Source organism: Populus nigra, chromosome 13 (assembly GCF_951802175.1).
Source record: "Populus nigra chromosome 13, ddPopNigr1.1, whole genome shotgun sequence".
Lineage (NCBI taxonomy): Eukaryota > Viridiplantae > Streptophyta > Magnoliopsida > Malpighiales > Salicaceae > Populus > Populus nigra.
Window position 1 is genome coordinate 1513277 of NC_084864.1, and position 20449 is coordinate 1533725.

At 36.8% G+C, this 20449-nt stretch overlaps 2 protein-coding genes across 2 annotated transcripts in view; both read left to right on the forward strand.

Moving 5' to 3' along the window:
• The window catches only part of LOC133670721 (UPF0481 protein At3g47200-like), a 26623-nt gene extending 8761 nt beyond the window's left edge, over nt 1-17862 (forward strand). The window contains exon 2 of the mRNA XM_062091301.1: nt 16283-17862. Within this exon, the coding sequence (XP_061947285.1) occupies nt 16718-17800 (1083 nt within the window). The 5' untranslated portion in view covers nt 16283-16717 and the 3' untranslated portion in view covers nt 17801-17862. The remainder of the gene's footprint in view (nt 1-16282) is intronic.
• LOC133671451 (uncharacterized) lies at nt 9239-16704 on the forward strand. The gene is made up of 6 exons (XM_062092219.1): nt 9239-10910; nt 11067-11291; nt 12585-12745; nt 13794-14444; nt 14507-14607; nt 16305-16704. The coding sequence occupies exons 1-6, from the start codon at nt 9239-9241 to the stop codon at nt 16702-16704; spliced, it is 3210 nt and encodes a 1069-aa protein (XP_061948203.1).
• Nucleotides 17863-20449: the final 2587 nt, after the last annotated feature.

Sequence of the window (20449 nt, forward strand, 5' to 3'; positions counted from 1 at the left end):
AACACTGGCAGATTGCGAGATTTGACTTTGAAGGCTGCGATTTCCATGCTCTTCCTTATTTTATTTTCTTGCCTTAGATGTCCAGAAAGGTATGGATGTTATCTTTTTAATTCCACTGGAATCACTTCATTTCAACCTCTAGAGCTCACGCTCTGCACAAAACATCGACTGAAGGTCAAATCTGCCAATTATCTCCAATTTACTCCTTTTTGCATCTTTCATCCAAAAGTGCCTTCAAAACATAAAACAAAGAATATCAAGGCATTTTATATATAAAACATAGGCAAAACACTAGTTAAATGTGGGTGAAACTATTGAATAATATGGTTGCATCAAATACCCCCACACTTACCTCTTGCTCGTCCTCGAGAAATGATAGGTAAAACCAAATTGAAGTTAAATTAAATGAAATCACTATGACTAATCTTCTAATCTCCCATCAATATCCAAGAATATATGCATTATAAACAAGAACACAATTAAGAAGGATAAAGAGTATAAATTTTCATGAATTTATTTACATGCAAACTTCAAAACTTAATTAATCGTCGGGATTTAAATGAAATCTATGCCATGCCAAAGTGATAGGTCCTCTCATTGATATACACTCCAACACTCACGTGTTTAGGGCTTATGTGTTTAAATCTCTCAAATTCAATCAATGAATATGTTCTACTATAAGCTTGCTCTTCAATCTCATCTCCATTAATAACATATTACAAACAATGCATGAATCAAAAGGTCTTATTTTCTGGTTGTAATGGGGCTAAGGTAAAGGTGAGGTAAAAGAGAGTAAAAGAAAAAGGTTCAAACCAAAGAAAGTAGAGCATTCTGAAAAATGATATTTCAAACAAGATATTCCATCGAAGCACATAAATTTTCCATCTTTAATCACCAATGCTTAACTTCTTTTGATTTCAAGCTTTTTCAATATAAAATCTTAAGAACATAAAGGAACACTTTTTTCTTTTTCTTTTTCTTTTTTCTGTTTTTTTTTTTTTTTTTTTTACCTTTGGCAACTTTGCCCATCTTTTCATCAAACATCACTTCTTCTTTCTTTTCACATAATTTCCAACCATAATTCCATGAAATATCACTAGTATATGCTCTACTAATCCTTGGCCAAGGGAAAAGGAAAACATATATAAAGTTAAGGCTTATACATGGATAAAGCAAAGAAAAGATAAACAAGCTCAAAAGAGGTTTACTAAGGATAATATGCTTTAGGTTGGCTTTTTGGCTCAAATGGTTAAAATTCCTAATGCCTTTATCATCTTCATGTATGTATGTAATATGAATGTAATCTCAACAAGATATGAAGCAAGTTCTAAAGATACATATCATTGAAAGAAGGCACAATCAAAGAATATAATGTTAAAGGCTCAAAAGCTTGCATTGGTATAACACTATAAAGTCAACATGGCATATTCTCAAAGTCAATCCCTAAACCAATTAAACCTTAAAACTTGCATGCACACTCCTTCATTCGATTTATATCTTCATCTATCTCAACTAATTCTCATACATAATACTCATATTCTCAAAAACCAATGGGAGTTCAAAAGATCAAACATAATTTTTTTTTATTTTGAAAAATAACAAAGAAAACCAAAATTAGAAAACCAACATTCTCCCAATACCCCCACACTTAAAACATAACATTGTCCTCAATGTTAAAATAAAAGAAAAGGAATATTGGAGAATGACAAAAATAAAGTAAAATGCGAAAAATAAAAGACAAGGGAAAAAGAAAGCAAATCTGTTTTTTTTTTTGTGCTGGGTTGCCTCCCAGTAAGCGCTTTTGTTTTATGTCATTGGCTCGACATGTTGCATGCTTATTCTTCATAGATTGGTTCAGCTAACTCCGCAGAAGCGGTGAGTTCTGTCGTCCAACCTTCATAGAAAGGTTTCAAGCGATGCCCATTGACCTTGAGTACTTTGTTGGTTTCTAAACTTGTAATTTCAACTGCACCATAAGAAAAAACATTAGAAACAACAAATGGTCCAATCCAACGAGAGCGTAACTTTCCAGGAAAAAGTTTCAAACGCGAATGATAAAGAAGGACTTTGTCTCCAACATTAAACTCTTTTCTTGTAATCATTCGGTCATGGAGACTCTTAGTCTTTTCTTTATAAATCCTTGCATTCTCGTAAGCATCATTTCGAATCTCTTCCAACTCTTGCAATTGCAACTTTCTTGCAATCCCAGCAGCATCATAATCCATGTTACATTTTTTAATGGCCCAAAAAGCTTTGTGTTCAAGCTCCACCGGTAGATGACATGCTTTTCCATAAATCATCCTATAAGGTGACATTCCTATAGGTGATTTGTAAGCAGTCCGATAAGCCCAAAGTGCATCACCAAGTCGTAGACTCCAATCTCGCCGGTTAGGTTGCACTGTCTTCTCCAAAATGGACTTGATTTCTCGATTTGAAATTTCAGCTTGGCCATTCGTTTGAGGATGGTATGCTGTGGAAGTTCGATGAGTCACATGATATTTGCGTAACAATGCTTCCATTGAACGATTGTAAAAATGAGTGCCACGATCACTAATGATAGCTTTAGGGATTCCAAACCTGTCAACTATGTGAGTCCTGACAAAATCTAAAACAACCTTAGCATCGTTAGTTCGTGTGGCTTTCGCCTCAATCCATTTGGACACATAATCAACAGCAAGAAGGATATAAAGATTGCCAAAAGAAGAAGGAAATGGACCCATAAAATCAATACCCCAAACATCAAAAATTTCACTCACAAGAATATTTGTTAAAGGCATTTGATTCTTGTGAGTGATATTACCTGTTTTTTGGCATTTTTCACATGATTTGCAAAAATGATATGCATCCTTAAAAATAGAAGGCCAATAAAAACCACTTTCAAGTACCTTGTGGGCCGTTCTTTTTGCTCCAAAATGCCCACCACAAGAATGAGAATGACAAAAGGTAAGAATGGAATGAAATTCATCTTGTGGTACACATCTCCTAACTACTTGATCCACACAAAATTTCCACAGATAAGGAGTATCCCAAAAATAATATTTAGCATCAGCTCGTAACTTGTCTTTTTAGGATGTAGACAAACCTGGAGGGAATTCTTTGGTGACTAAATAGTTCACCAAATCAGCATACCATGGTCTTGTAGAGGAATGTAACACATACAACTGCTCATCGGGGAATGTCTCTCTTATTGTTTCGGTTTGTATATCCTCAATCCTTAGTCGGCTCAAGTGATCAGCCACATGATTTTTGGCACCTTTTTTGTCTTTGATCTCAAGATCAAATTCTTGTAAAAGCAAGATCCACCTAATCAATCTTGGTTTGGACTCCTTTTTCTTCAAAAGATACCTTAAAGCTGCATGATCAGTAAAAACAATGACTTTTGTACCAAGTAGATATGACCTAAATTTTTCAAGAGCAAACACCATTGCAAAAAGTTCCTTCTCAGTTGTATGGTAATTGCATTGTGCACCGTCCAACATGCGGGAAGCATAGGCGATAACATGCAAATTCTTCCCAATTCTTTGCCCAAGGACAGCCCCTACCGCATAGTCACTTGCATCACACATTATCTCAAAAGGCTCATCCCAATTTGGTGGTTGGATGATAGGGGCAGATGTGACACGCCTCTTAAGCTCATCATGGGCATCTTTACATGCTTGATCAAACACAAAATCCACTTCTTTGGCTAATAGTTTGCACAAGGGTGCTGTAATCTTTGAGAAATCTTTAATAAAGCGTCGATAGAAACCTGCATGGCCAAGAAAAGAACGAATTTCCCTCACGCAGGAGGGGTAAGGCAATGATGAAATAACGTCTATTTTAGCTTTATCAACCTCTAATCCACGTGAAGACACAACATGCCCAAGAACTATTCCTTGTTCTACCATAAAATAACACTTCTCATAGTTTAAGACAAGGTTAGTTTCAATGCACCTTTTCAAGATCAAAGATAAATTTTCTAGACATTTATCAAAAGAATCACCATACACCGTGAAATCATCCATGAAAACCTCAATTATTCTTTCAACATAGTCAGAAAAAATACTCATCAAGCATCTTTGAAAAGTTGCAGGTGCATTACAGAGACCAAAGGGCATTCTCCTATATGCATATGTACCAAATGGACATGTAAATGTAGTCTTTTCTTGATCCTCAGGATTAATAACAATCTGATTGTATCCACTATATCCATCAAGAAAGCAATAAAAAGACTTACCTGCTAGGCGTTCAAGCATTTGATCCATGAATGGTAATGGAAAATGATCTTTGCGTGTAGCAAGATTTAGCTTTCTGTAATCAACACACATTCTCCATCCACTCGAGATGCGAGTAGGAATGAGCTCATCATTTTTGTTTTTCACCAACGTGATTCCGGTCTTTTTAGGCACCACATGGATTGGCGCAACCCATTTACTGTCCGTGATGGGATAAATGACTCCTGCATCTAACAGTTTTAAAATTTCAGCTTTCACTACCTCCATCATAGGCGGGTTCAACCTCCTTTGCATTTCCCTTGTTGGTTTCACATTGTCCTCCAATAGTATGTGATGCATACACATTGAGGGACTAATGCCCTTGATGTCAGCTAAAGTCCATCCAATGGCCGTCTTGTGATCACATAACAATTTCACAAGTTTTTCCTCTTGCGTATTTGTCAAACCTGATGCTATAATAACGGGAAGTGTATTGTTGTCGCCAATGAATACATACTTCAAATTATCGGGCAAAGGTTTCAATTCTAACTCGGGTGCCTGTAAAATAGATGGCAAAAGGTTTTTATGTGAGAGTACTAAATCAACAAAGACATTACCATGGGGAACAGTTTGCAATGATTGCAAAGCCAATGCTGATTCGTGCACGTTTTGGGGAACACATATGTGCCTCTCCATCTCTTCTATCTCGGTAAAATCATAGCCATAGCTCAAAGCTACGCTTAATCCATCCTCACAATCAAAATCAAAAACTTGCTGCACACACTTATCAACTTGGTCATAGCATGTGATAGAATAAACATTGCTATAAGGATATTTCATTGCATCATGAAAATTAAATTCAATCTTTTCATCTCCTACTTCCATAGACAAAGTATCCTTACCACAATCTATCCTTGTATTGGCAGTTTTCAAGAATGGTCTCCCAAACAATATAGGAGTGCTGTTTGATGAATCACAAGAATCATGTTCCATATCAAGAATATAAAAGTCGCATGGAATGACCAAACTATCAATCTTAACTAGGACATCTGCTATCACACCAAGTGGGTAAACAAAACTACGATCCGCAAGTTGTATTACAATGCTAGTTTTATTCAAAGGCTCAAGACTAAGAGAATCATAAACATGTTTGGGCATAACACTAATGGATGCACCTAAATCGCATAAAGCTCTTTTAAAACTAGCATTACCAATAACACATGGGATAGTAAACGCACCTGGGTCTTTTTGTTTCAAAGGCAGATTCTTTTGAACAACGGCAGATACAACTTCACCCATACTTACCGTTTCATGACCTTTCAGTTTGAAAGCTCTCTTAGTAGTACACAACTCCTTCAAGAATTTTGCATACTTGGGAATTTGCTTGATAGCATCAAGCAAAGGAATGTTGAGTTCTACTTTCTTGAAAACCTCTAAAATCTCTTTTTCTTTGTCCTCTTTCTTTGACCTAGAAGAACTCACAGGAAAGGGTGGAATTGTTTTAAAACTGGAAGTCATTGATTGAGGACTTACCTTTAGAGTGTTGGTCGTGGTTTCAATTTGTGAAGGAGAAGGATGTTTCTTTTTTGTACTCAATTCAGTTTCTATCTCTTCTTCTTCCTCCATCTCAATTTGTTTCGACCTTTTCTCTTCAAGTTCTTTCCCACTTCGCAGCATGATCGCACTAACATTCTCTTTTGGATTCAATGCTTGGGAGGGCAATTTTCCATTCATTTGTGCTTCCAATTTCCCCACACTTGAAGCTACTTGCCCCATTTGCTTCTCCAAGTTGTGAATACTTGACCTTGTTTCCTGTTGAAAAGACATGACATTTTGTTGCAAGGTCACAGTGTTAGAAGCCAAAGTTTTCATCATCTCACGAAGATCATCACTGGATGACGACCCCATAACATTGGAGTTTGTGAATGAAGGGGGTTGTCTTGCTTGATAATTCTGTTGGGGCTGAAATCCATGGGGATGGAATTGTCGGCCTTGATTGCCTTGTTGAGGCTGGTTCCCATACCGTAGGTTGGGATGATCTCTCCATCCAGGATTGTACATGTGGGAAAAAGGATCATACTTACGCTGAGGTTGTCCATTGAATGCTCCATCAACTGCATTAGCTTGTTCAATGTAATCTTCTTGCATTGTTGGGCACATATCTGAAGCATGTCCTTGTAAGGAGCATATGCTACAAACTTTCACCTGCTGTACATTGCCACAAGCCAAAGAACGCACAAGAGAAGTAAGATCATTAACTTTATTCTCAAGGTTAGAAATACTTATCTCATTTACTCGTTTATTTGCAAAGTCTCCACGAGTGCCAAACTGTTTCGAGTTGGCTGCCATGTTTGAGATCAATTGGCGTGCAGCCTCAGGTGTCTTATCTACCAATGCCCCTCCACTTGCAGCATCAATGATACTACGGTCAGTAGGCATCAATCCTTCATAGAAATATTGAATGAGCAGCTGATCGGGTATTTGATGATGAGGGCATTGAATGCACAGTTGCTCAAATCTTTCCCAATACTCGGAAAGTGTCTCTCCATGAGATTGTCGAATCCCACATATTTCTTTCCTTATGTTGGCAACTCGAGATGCTGGGAAATACTTCTCAAGGAAGATCTTCTTCATGCCATTCCACGTTCCAATTGAACCTGGGAGAATGGAGAAAAGCCATACCTTTGCTGCCCCTTTTAAAGAGAAAGGGAAAGCTTTCAACTTAACCTGTTCTTCATCAACTCCATTCGGTTTCATGCCAACGCAAACCATATGGAATTCCTTGAGATGAGTATGAGGATCTTCTCCTGCAAGACCATTGAAAGTTGGTAGCAAATGTATAAAACCAGATTTGAGCTCAAAGTTTACATTATTGTCGATGTTTATGCACAATGGCTGATTTTCCACGTTAGGAGCAGCAAGCTCCTTGAGTGTTTGTTGTCGTGCAACAGCCATGGTGTTAAAGCGAGCTTCCTTTCGTAACCTGCGTAAAGTTTTTTCTATTTCGAGATCCAAATGCACTTGAATTTGATTAGTAGAACGGGTTACTGGCATAAATCATCAAGAAAATTCAAAATAAACCAACCACACAAGAGATCGAAAACAATGCAAATTGTACGAAAATCCTACGGTAGAAAACAAAAACTGCCTAAAAACCCTAGAAAACAGCGGAATTTGGCCTCGATAGGGTGGGGCTAGTGGTACACCACTAGTCCTGTTTAGAACGTCGTTTCCCTTCAGGAAACAAATGGCCGATACCTAATTCCACCAAAAAATCTGTTTTGAACAGTACCGCTGTCGTAATGAACAGTACCGTAGCAAACAAAAATTCTGTTTTTTTTTTTTAGAAAAAGAAATAACAATCACAGCAAATAAAAATAATAGCACAAGAATCAACTAAAGTTACTTCCCCGGCAACGGCGCCAAAATTTGTTGCGATGTCGCGGTCGCACAAATTAATTACCCTAGCTTCAAACACAACACACAAGATAGTATAGAGCAAGCAAGGGGTCGATCCCACGAGGAAGATTCAAGTCAGATTTTTATGCTAGATGATATGCAATTTGGGGGGGGGGTTGGACGTTATCTAGGCTAAAGCAAAAGAAAACAGAAAACTATCAAACTAAATTTAATAAAATCAGAAAATTATCAAGAGAACAAACCTTGGTCACAAGCACACATCCACCTACAGAAATCAGAACTGATCATGGAAACGAAACATCAATTTATATTCTGAATATTTATCTCTTCTTAACATTGGTTAGTTAACGGATCCGCCGTATAACTAGCCCTAACCATCAAACAACCACAGTGTCCGCACTAGTAATTTAATTCAATGGCAGCCTTAAGAACTAGATAAGTTGATTAATCAAGAAAACATAACTGTCCGCAGTCTATGTTTGATTTGATTGAATGTTCTCCCTAAGATTAATAACGTAGATCCGCCACAATTATTAAACTCAGTTGCTTCACAAGTTCATATACCACAACTCCGGTTTTGATATCAAACTTAACAATAGATTGTCTACAATAATAACTTAGAGTCCGCTCTAGCAATTAAAATAAACAATCATAGAAAAAATAAGCATAGGAGAACAAACATATTCATCATATAAACTGAAAAGAAAAGGTAAAATAAATCTCACAGTTCTTGAAATCCGAAGGTTTCCGTGTCCTTGCAACCAAGAAAAAGTGTTTAGCCTTGCATGTTTGTTGAACAACTAATCAAAAAGAAGAAAGAATGCATAATTTAGGGTTTCTTAGAGGAAGGGGGCGTTTTTCTCTCCTTGGCTGGCTGCTCCCCTTCTCTTCTCTCATTCTTTTTATATCCTAGGAAACCCTAGGTCTCTATTTTACAAAATAGTCCTCCATTAAGTAGACTGTTTACATTTAAGTACTTCAATAACTATTTTCCTAAAAAGGAGAAATAGCCTTGCATGAAATCTTCAAGCTTTGATTTAGAGGAGCTAAATTGCTGAAATAAAAACTTGGATATCGGTTTAAATGCTTCGGAATGTCATTTGGACTCGTTTCTTCACGAAACCTGTTTGCTGGCAGAATTCAGATGTCATCTTTGAAAAATCATATCTCCCTCATATGACATCGTTTTTGGCTGCAATTTTGAGCGTTTATATAACTTTGAGTCATGAATCCAAAAAAATTGAGTTTGCATCAATTGGACTTCTGTAGCTCCAGATATTCAAGTTGGAATGGCCAAAGGTCAACACTGGCAGATTGCGAGATTTGACTTTGAAGGCTGCGATTTCCATGCTCTTCCTTATTTTATTTTCTTGCCTTAGATGTCCAGAAAGGTATGGATGTTATCTTTTTAATTCCACTGGAATCACTTCATTTCAACCTCTAGAGCTCACGCTCTGCACAAAACATCGACTGAAGGTCAAATCTGCCAATTATCTCCAATTTACTCCTTTTTGCATCTTTCATCCAAAAGTGCCTTCAAAACATAAAACAAAGAATATCAAGGCATTTTATATATAAAAAATAGGCAAAACACTAGTTAAATGTGGGTGAAACTATTGAATAATATGGTTGCATCACTGGAGCTGGAAGCTGACTCCCTCGACCATCTCAAAGATTGCAGAGACCTGTCAGCTGTTGAATTGATTAGAAGCAATAGCATTGCCACCAAACTAAGAACTTTGTATAGAATGCAAGAGTCTGTTTGGCAACAGAAGTCAAGGGTGCAGTGGTGCAAGCTTGGAGACAAGAACACACGTTTTTTTCATTTAGCTGCAACAATAAGACAGAAAAGGAACCAGATGTTATCCCTGGAGGTTGACGGCAAGTTGTTGTCTAATCCTGTAGATATGAAGATAGTTGTCTTCAACTTTTTCCGTAACTTATATTCCCATCATGATAGACCAAGGCCCTCACGTTATCATCTGAAATTTCAAATGCTACAGCCCTCATCCTCGGCTGCTCTGGAATGCCCGTTCTCTGCAGAGGAAATCAAAGCTGCGGTTTGGAACTCAGAAGGAAATAAGGCACCAGGTCCTGATGGTGTTAATTTTTTCTTCATCAAGAAAGCTTGGAGTACTATAGGCGGGGACATTACCCGAATGGTTGAAGAATTTTATCAATCTAACCTTCTCCCTTCAAGCATCAATAGCTCCTTTATGACCCTCATCCCGAAGATAAATTGTGCTGTAAAGTTAGCGGATTTCAGACCTATCAGTTTGGTGGGAAGCTTGTACAAGATTATATCAAAGATGCTGGCAATCAGACTGAAACATGTTATGCCAGAAGTTATAACAAACAATCAAACTGCTATCATTATTAAAGGGAGGCAAATACTTGACAGTGTATTGATTGCAAATGAGGCTATTGCTTACATCAAGGCAAAACGGGGTAAAGCTTATCTCTTCAAACTTGACTTTCACAAAGCATTTGATTCTGTTATATGGGAATACATTAATGAAGTCATGGCTAGTATGGGTTTTGGAACTAGATGGCGAGGGTGGATTATGCAATGTATTTCCATAGCAAAGATGGTTGTTCTTGTTAATGGCTCTCCCACAAAGGAATTCAGTTTGGAAAAAGGATTACGCCAAGGAGATCCTCTCTCTCCTTTTCTCTTTAATATTGCAGTTCAGGGATTGAATTGCATGCTGCAGCGTGGTTGTGGTATGGGATTGATTGAGGGACTAAATTTCAGCAAGACTGGTCCTGCCCTATCTCACCTGCAGTTTACGGATGATACCCTTATATTCAGTTCAGCTTCCCTATCTAGTTTACAGAACATAAAGCGTATCCTTTTGTGCTTTGAACTTATATCGGGGCTGAAAGTTAACTTCTATAAAAGCAGTATTATTGGAGTGGATATTGAAGATCATGTATGTTGCCACTCAGCGCAGATCCTTAGATGCAAGCAAGAACAACTCCCCATCACATTTCTTGGTCTCCCCATCGGTGCAAATATAAAAAGAATTTCAATGTGGAAGCCTATTATCCGCAACATCAGCTGCAGGTTGGCTGCATGGAAAGGCAGATTTCTATCCATTGGGGGTAGACTATGTCTACTTAAATCTGTCCTAAGTAACCTACCCATCTACTATTTATCTCTATTTCTCATGCCTGCAACAGTTGCAACAACAATTGAGAGGAAGTTCAAAGCCTTTCTGTGGTCCGGAAAAGAGGAAAGCAGGAAATTATGCAATGTCAGCTGGACAATAGTGACTCTTCCGAAAAGGATTGGGGGTCTTGGGATTGGATCTTTAAGGGATAAAAACAAAGCTTTGTTGTATAAATGGCTATAGAGGTTGGGCTCGGAGGACACAAGCCTGTGGAAGGAAGTGGTCAAATTCATACACAATATTAACTGCTCTAGTTTCCTGCCGCAAGCCCCTATTTCAGGAGCTGGAAGCACATGGACGCGTATGATCAACCATTGCATTAAAGACAACAGGTTACAAGAGATTGTGTCTCATCAATCTATGGTTCTTATTGGAAATGGCAAGAGAACAGTGTTTTGGCATGATACTTGGCTTGCCAATTACTGTCTTGCAAATCGTTTCCCTACTCTTTACCATTTATCCAATGATAAAGATGCCAACATTGATAAGATGGGAATGTGGGATGGTTTTGAATGGACATGTTTCTTCTTCTGGACAAGACCTGTTGCTACCCAATTTTTGACCCATGTTTTGATAAATTTTCAGAAAAATCCAAAAAAATAGCGAAAAACATTGAAAATCCAAAAAATACATTTTTAATATATTTGCATCGTTTTTAGCATTTTTAGCATCGTCTCAAAAGAATTTAAATTTTCAAAGACATTTGGAACGCGTTCAACTTTTAAACGCGTTATTTTTAAATCATTGATTTTCCACATTGAGTCGACGTTGATATTGCTCGTTTTCAAAAAATACAAAAAAAATAAGAAAAATCAAAATTTACAAAAAAAAGAGGAAAAGAGCAGGAAAGAAAAAGTTGAGGGACTAGTTTGAAAACCTAGCAAAACTTTTCCTATAAATACCATGCTACACTGAATTTTTAAAGGGGGGGGCAATTTTGACAACATCAAAAAAAAAAATACAAAAAAATACCTAACCCTAAACCCATCTTTTTTCTCTAGAGCCGCCGCCCCCCTTCCCCTGAATTTTCTTCTCTGCCTCCCTCAACTGCACAGCCGGCCCTCCCCTGAATTTTTTTTCTCTTCTCCCGCAACTGGACAGCCAGCCCCCCTCCCGCTGGCCACATTTTTTTCTTCTCCCTCACCCAGCCGGCACAAGCCACAGCTCTCCCCCACACACGGCCAAACCAGCCATCACCATTCCCCCATTTTCACTCATCTTCAAAACCAAAAGAGGAACCAGAGAACCCCTCTCTTTTCCAGCAGCCGATCTTCCCTTTCCCCGGTTTTGATTTTGTTTCCTCCAAGCCGCCACTCACATCCTCACATCACTCAAAACACAGCTGACCAAAACCACCAGCCGGTTCCACCATCTCCCCTTCCCTTTGCCAGAAGTAAAACAGAGCTCATCACAGCAGAGCCTTCCTTCTCCAGCTCCTCCCTCATAAATCGCCCTCCACCAAGCCACACGGCAGCAGGCTCCTCCACACCGAAGCCCCGAACACAGCAGCAGCAAAGGACAGGCCTCCTCCAGCCGTTCCCCCAGCTTCAGCAGCCGGCAGAATCGCACCGCCAGTAACCCACCCTCAGCAAACCCCTTCAGCAACCGGTCCTCCGATTCAAACCAGTGCTGCGGATCTAGACCGAGATCCAGCCGCCATCAGCGCCGACGATGTCCAACAACCAGATGTGCTACAGGGATGAACTCTTGGGCAACAAACCGTGACAGACCCAAAGGAATCGGATCTAAGAAAAATAAAACTAAAATCGACTGTGTTGTGCGCTTTCTGTTATTGCAGGTAGTGGTGTTCCTCACAGCCGGCAGGGAAGGGAAGAGAAGAAGGAGACGATCCCGATCCACCAGCTTGCTGGTCTTCGCCGGCGGCGGCGCGTGGACCCACGCGCCGCCGCTGTTCAGACGACACCAAGGCTGTGCAGCACTGTTCCCGAGGATTTCTCTGTGTTTTTGTTGTAACTTTCAGATGATGTGTATATTTAGATATTATTGTATTTGATTTATTTTGTTATTTGTTATTTGTTTTACATGTAAAAATTGTGTATGTAAAAAACAAGAAAGGAAAAGGAAAAGAAAACAGAAGAAAAGATATAGTGAAAGTGTATGTGTGTGTTTGTATTTGTTTTATGTATTATTTTTTATAAATAAAATTGCAAAGATTAAAGAAGAATTTAATATTTTGATTGGATCACGGTCAAGATTTATTAACTTACATGTAAGTTGTATTTCTAATATCCGATGAAAAGACAATTATTAAAACTTCTTTAACACATCAAAGTCACGAAGCAGCTTACCTCAGGTAAGGTGCGTTAGGGGTGCTAATACCTTCCCTAACCACAACCAGTCCCTTACCCGCGAATCTCTGACAAGACCAGTATATCCGGTTTCCTAGTAGCCTTGAATAAATTACTAGGTGGCGACTCCAACGAACCAATCAAATCAAGCAAAACGCATAACAACGAGAAGATCGCCAAGCCGATGCCGCGCGGATTTTCTGACGTGCGACAAGACCTTTGAGGGGTCGAAACATTGGCTTGTTAGAACAACTATATGTTGTTCTCTCAACGGTGCACTTAGACAATGAGGCAGAGGATAGACTAATATGGAAGGCAACAAATCAGGAAGATTCTCTGTTAAATCTCTATGTGGGCTGTTAAGTCCCACTCATTATCCTAACAATGGCTTCTCTTTTGCTGGGATTTGGAAAGGTGTAGTCCCTCCTAAAGTGGAGATCTTTTGCTGAATGGCTATTATTAACAGACTCAACACCCGAGGTGTGTTGGTTAGAAGAGGTGTTTTGGATAGCTCAGACTCTAACTGTCCTATTTGTTTAGTTGAGGAAGAGTCGATTGATCATTTAATTTTACATTGCTATAAGCATTGGATTATCTAGTCCAAAATCATTTAGTGGTGGGGATTATCATGGTGTTGCCCAAAGAATTTGTCAGGCTTATTCTCTTAATGGACTTTCATAGTCCATGGTAAATTTCAGAAGAAAGCATGGTTGATGTTGTTTTTCTCAGTGGCGTGGTCCCTTTGGCTTCTTCGAAATGACCTGATCTTTCAACAAAAGTCACCGAACTATGATTCAGTTTTCTTCCTTATCATCACTCGGCTATGCTTATGTTTGAAAGCACTTCATCCTGACTTTCCTTACTCCCCTTCAGACCTGTTAAGATTGGTAGAAGGTTTGATTCGTTGGTCCAATATTCAGTTTACTAGAACCGGTGTGATATGGTCTCCTCCAACCATTGACAGCTTCAAGTGGAACGTGGATGGCTCTTCTCTTGGAAAGCCTGGACTCTCAGGTATAGGTGGTGCCCTACGAAACCACCATGGTCATCTCCTTGGTATTTTTTCCTTGCCAGTAGGGATACTAGATTCGAACATAGCTGAATTAAGAGCTGTTGTCAAAGTTGTTGAGCTCTCATCCTCAAATTGTCTTCTTTATCATAAACATATTACTATTGAATCTGATTCTGCCAATGTAATGAACTGGATGCACAATTCTCATAACAGGCCATGGATGCACCGAGATCTCTTCTCCACAGTTCAGAGATTGACTAGATTTTTTGGCTCAATTACTTTTTCTCATGTGTACCGTGAGAGCAATAGTCTGGCAGATTGTATGGCTAAGCAGGGAGTGCGAAGATCTAGTGATTTCATTGGTTGGTTTTGATCAATCTCTTAACTTATGTCTATCAGGCTGCTAAAGGTGCTCCACTTCAGAGGTTCAGATTCACTAGAGAGATGAATTGGAGACTCTTGGAAGTTTCCCCTGATTTTTGTTGTGATGGTTATCTTGTGTAGATTCCAATGTTGCTTTCTTAGGCTATATCTATTATTTTGTCCTCTTTGTATGGACCTTGCTTTGTTTGGTAGTTCCTGCAAAATTGATATGCTGCAGGCTCTGTATTTTCATATGCCGCCAGGTTATGGCGTTTAATGAAATCATATACTTTTCAAAAAAAAATATTCAAAATCAATTTATCATTAGTGGATTTATAAAAACAATTGTTTTTTTTTATTAAAAAAATTGTAATAATATATTTTAATTAATCTCAAAATACATTAACCTGTCCCTTCCCTTTGATGGCTTTTTAGTCCTACATGCTGTCTTATCGTCTAGAGAAAATTGTTTAATGTACGAGGGTGGAGTACTAGTATAATTATAAGATAAACAAACACTGTTTCCATTTTGGGGTCTACCTTCATGCATTTGAAATTTTTATCCTCTCATGTTTAGTGGGACGGTGAGCCTAAGATATTTGTAGGTTGATCGGTGATTTGTTTCTACAAAATATTCTCCGCAGATATAAATGAGATGGATCCAGGATTCAACATTAAAGGGCTAAAATGAAGATTTAATATTTTACAGAGATTATTATGTACAAATATACTTTACCTCTTAAAAATCTTTTTAAAGTTCACATTTATATATTTATAGTCATTTTCCATTTGGGTAGACGAGAGATTTAGGACCTGTTTGGAACGCGGTTTAAATCGTGTTTTTTTAAATTTTAATTTATTTTTGTTTAAAATTAATTTTTTTAATGTTTTTAGATTATTTTCATGTACTAATGTTAAAAATAATTTTTTTAAAAAAATAAATTATTTTGATATATTTTTAAATAAAAAATATTTTAAACCGCAACTGATACCACAATTTCAAGTAAACATTTAGAGAGAGAGAAAGAGCGAAGTGCAGTAATCTATAGGCTGGGTTCGACTTTAGATTACTATGGGTAAAAAACTTTAGTTAGGCTGTTCAAAATCTGATCTCCACTATCTAGATTATATATCCTCGTATCTTAATTGTATCAATACATTCTCAGCTAAATTGATCCATATACGACGCATATAGTAGCATTTGATCAAAACTGGATAAATCACCCAAATAATATTTCTGGGAAGGTAATATATGTATAAGTAGCATTCGATAATGTAAATCTATACAAGTTTTAAATTTAAAAAATTTTTATTTAAAAAATTATTTTAAAAAATAATATAAATTATATCTTGAAATTTTATTTAATAATATAAATTATTGGATTGAGATAATTTTTCAAGAATAACCTTTGTGTAATGCATCATCGATCCAAAGAAATTGAATAATTTAAGTGCTTTAAATTTAAAAATCTGAAAATTAAACACCATGCATATAAACAAATTATATCAAATTTTCACATAAATTGACGTTTAAGTGATAACGACTGAATCGATGGAGTGTACATACGTTCCAAAAATATTAAATGACTGATCAAGAGTAATTACAACAGTTCATCTGAAATTTTCGTATGATTTTCTTATAGCATTGCTCGAAAAATTACATGGACAAATATAGTCATGAAGTAGTATGGAAAAATGTGCTTTGATTTTGTGAAATAACATAGAAATCACTATATTAGTTAGGTAAAAATATATCTCAAAAAAGAACAAAAAAAACTCAAAATTGAACTATATACCTTCCATTGATTCTAGGTTTGTTGCACCGAACCTGCAGACTGGAAAAGGATAAATTTACTGCAAGGGCTTCAAACATGAAAAACGATGTTGAACAGGCAAGGGCATCAAACATGGAAGACGATGAGTCAAGTGCTCCAAACAAGGGAAAATTTATTGATGTCGGAAGTGATTCAGACATTGATAAGGATATTAACAACTTAAGTGCTTCAAACGAAGGAAAGGATACAGCAAGTACCTCAAGTATTTCTAACCCGGAACTCAAAATTGAGATGACTAGCAAGATTTTGGCACATCTGCATAATAAGATGGAAGGGCTGACCTCTCAACAGGACCGGGCTGATTGTTGTATATACAGGATGCCCAAATCGCTTCGAGGCGTAAATTGGAAAGCCTACTCCACTACTGATTTGAATAGGTCCTCTTCACCGCGAGACTAAAAGAATAGAGGCCATGCAAAATCATAAATGGAGATGTTTCAAAGAGTTTACTGAACAGGATGGGATGAATGAGGAGAAAATTAGGGATCTTGTGATCAGCATTCAGAATAAAGGAAAGTATATCCGAATCTGCTATTCAGAGAAATTCAACCGAATCAGTAGCTGTGATTTCATAGAGATGATCTTGCTGGATGCTGTTTTCATCATCAAGTTTTTGAATGAGTATCAACAGCCTAATCATTTTGAGCCCAGGATGATGTTTGACATACGAGAAGACTTGATTCTACTTGAAAACCAACTACCTTTCTCCATCATTTGGGATATATATCATGAGATCAATCGTGATCTCCAAGATGCAACATGGGAATCTTTTCTTGATCTTGTTACCTATGTTTTTGGAAAGCACACAGGCGATATTGCTACGTTTCATTTTGAAAAGCACAAGTTTTCACAAGTGGCAGAAACCAGACAGATTGTAAAGGGAAGCGAGCATTTCACTGATTTACTAAGGAGTTTTATGCTGAAGGGATCCATTGAACGAACTTATAGTTCTAATCCTATCAAGCTGAAATATAGTGCGGTCATGCTTCGCAAGGCAGGAGTGAAGTTTCAGGTCACCCAAGACAAATGCCTGGTCAACATAAAATTTGAGAAAGGAGTGTTGAAAATACCACGCTTAGAAGTTGATCACAGCTTCGAACGTCTTGTACGAAATATCATGGCCTTGGAGCAGTGCTGCTACCCGTTTGAAGCTTATGTATGCGGTTACATTAAGTTTATGGACCATCTTATCGACAGTGCAGAAGACGTGGGTTTGCTAGTCCGAAAGGGAATCATTCTCCACTGGCTAGGTGACGATGCCGCAGTTTCAAATATGATTAACAATTTTTGCGAAAGTATTGGTAACAATTACACTTGTTTTGGTGATATCTCTGAAGAGATAAATGCCCACTATGAGAGCCGCTTTAACCATACGAAAGCAACCTTGAAACTTATATATTTCGCCAATATTTGGAGAGGTACGGCAACTGTTGCAGCAGCTATCCTGCTGATCCTCACTTTCATACAGACTATAAGTTCCGTAAAATCGTTATAATGTTTTTATCTTGCTTAGTTTCATTGCTCCTACGTAATAATGGATTGGATTGTTATTGTTAATTTCGTTTGAAAAATGTTTTTAAATTGTGAGTTTGTGTTGTTCTGAACCAATAATATTATGGTAGTCCATAGATAGCATTGATTAAAGCTAGCAATTTAGACTAAAACTTCTACAAGTTAGATCCATCATCTAAGCTCACAGTATTACCGAAGAAATTAAATTTATTGGGTATGAGCCCAAATTAAATTAAAAACACAGTTTCAATCATGGTTCTTACTTTAATATCCTTCTAAGGATATTTTAAGTAATTTTCATTTTAAGTTTCCAAAAATATCCATTAGATAAAGAAAATTTGAAATAAATAACACATGACCTATCTATAAATAGATAACAAGGCCTCCAAATCAAAGACACAAGCATAGAAGCATATAGACAAAAAAAAAAAAGGCAAAGGACAATAAATAAAGACTAAAGATCAAATACAAACATATGAAAGTTTTCTCAAAAAAATTCAAGTCCATTAAAGAGGCAAAGGATCAAAATCATTTACTTCATCAAATCAAATTAAGTTAAGATCTCACACAGTTAAATCTTTCAGGCTCATGTGAATAATCTTCATCTTCATTAAATCAAATCAAGTTAAGATCTCACATGATAAAAGATTTCAGGCTCGTGTGAATATCTTTCTATCTAAAACAATATCTAGATTTGATCGTTAATAAGAGGAATTCATGCATGTGAAGAGCACTTCAAGAGAATTTCAACTATTTCTTATAATCAAATTCATTATTGTAATTTTGACACCATTTTGTGTATTTTTTTAATACATGAAATTTTATGTGTATAAATTTCTAGCACGCCTAACGAGATCCTTTTTTCCTCTCATCTCTCAAGTTAATAGATTTGTTATTCAAAATGAAAAAAATGGAGCTTGTAAGCAATTCTCAAGGTGCTAAAGTGAATGTTTTGCCAGCCACTCACCTAAGAACTTAGTCTGGTAAGTTTAATTTGGTATTTTCATTAAGAAAATTATCCAAAACCAGGGAAAGAAAAAACAACTTTCTTAAAATATGAGTTCGGAAACTCTCTTTCCAAATATGTAAGAAGGAAATGAGATTCTACCATATGACTCAAATTCAAGCATGCAATCAAAATCTAGATCTCATTTTATGACTTTTTCCGAACAAAGATGGGGAGATTACTTATCCTTATCTAACTCAAGGGGGTGTTTGGAAATATAGTTGCGGTTACTTTTCAAAGTGTTTTTCACTCAGAAATATATCAAAATAATATTTTTTTTATTTTTAAAAAATTATTTTAACATCAACACATCAAAATAATTTGAAAACACCAAAAAAATATTAATTTGAAGTAAGGAAAAAATTAAAATAAAATTTAATTTTTTTAAAAAACTCTTTTAAAACGCAAAAACAAACAGGGTATTAATCTAACTCTCAAATGCCAGTCATGGTCACCAAGGCATCACTTTCCGAGGATCGTGCCCATCAGATGTCTCTTGAAATGGAGGAGCTGAAAAGATCCATCAAGAAAACATATGTTTAGATCGCCATGGTGATGGACCAACTAAAAAAACAAAATCCACAAACTAAGCACCCAAAGGATTAGAGATTCGTCTAGAAATAATACTCATCAAGATACTTTAGAAAGCCAAGTTTCTCCTAAAGAGCAACAAAAACAAGAGTAACATGATCGAACAATAATATAAAATACCTTAAAGGACATTATTGGATCATTATTGGGCTCATTTACTCTGTAATAATGAAGGATCCTAAGAAGACCTGCTGGTGAAGAAATTCATTTGGTTCTTAAAAGGAGTCGTCTTTAACTGGTACACTGAGATTCTTAGTTAAAAGATAGATAGTTGGAACCAATTGGAGCAAGAGTTCTTGATCCACTTTTACAGCACTCGGTGAACTGTAAACTTGCCATAACTTGCCTATATTAGGCAAAGGAAAGAAGAGTTAGTCTTGGATTACATTGAGAGTTTGAGGAACTTAATCCTTAGCTGTAAGGAGAAGAAAAGTGAAGCCTTCTTCGTAGATGTGTGTATCTAGTGAATGTAGTGGAAATTGTTATACGAGCCTGTGACTTGGAGATCCAAATAGCAAGGTATGAAAGCTATTTTCCAAGTGATCCTTGTGATAAGAGGGAAGCAAAGAAAGAATTTCATAATGATATAAAGCCTGCAAAATTAAAGGAAACCATGATTGTCTTCACAACACCTACTAAGGCTTCTAGCAAACCCAAAGCCAAAGATTGAAGAAAAATTCCTAAAAAACCAAACCCAAGAAATAAAAAAGTTGACTTTGAAATAAATATAAGAAAAAGAATACCCCTTTTCTGATTATAAAGTTTCGGGTATTCTAGATCAACTTTTAGAATAAAGTTTGATCGAATTTCTTATACCTAAAAGGTCTAAGGAAGTTAATATGGTTGATCATCCAAAGTACTCATGTATCATTGAATAGTCATTCATCTTGTTGAGAAATGCTTTTTCGTTAAAGACCTGATAATTCATAGGGAGAATGAAAAGAAGATCCAACTCGAAAAAAAAAAAAAAAAGAAACCACAAGTACAAATATGATAATGATTGTCTTTGGATCTTTCGATCCTATTCCCCTTCCA

Bases quoted from the DNA above. Each gene is read 5' to 3' on its own strand.
- LOC133671451 (XM_062092219.1), top strand. From the start codon at position 9,239: ATGGTTGCATCACTGGAGCTGGAAGCTGACTCCCTCGACCATCTCAAA. The intron at 12,746-13,793 runs GTGTTTTTGTTG...GGTAAATTTCAG, and splicing joins CTGTTCCCGAGGATTTCTCT to AAGAAAGCATGGTTGATGTT. The intron at 14,608-16,304 runs GTAGATTCCAAT...CCGAACCTGCAG, and splicing joins TGTTGTGATGGTTATCTTGT to ACTGGAAAAGGATAAATTTA.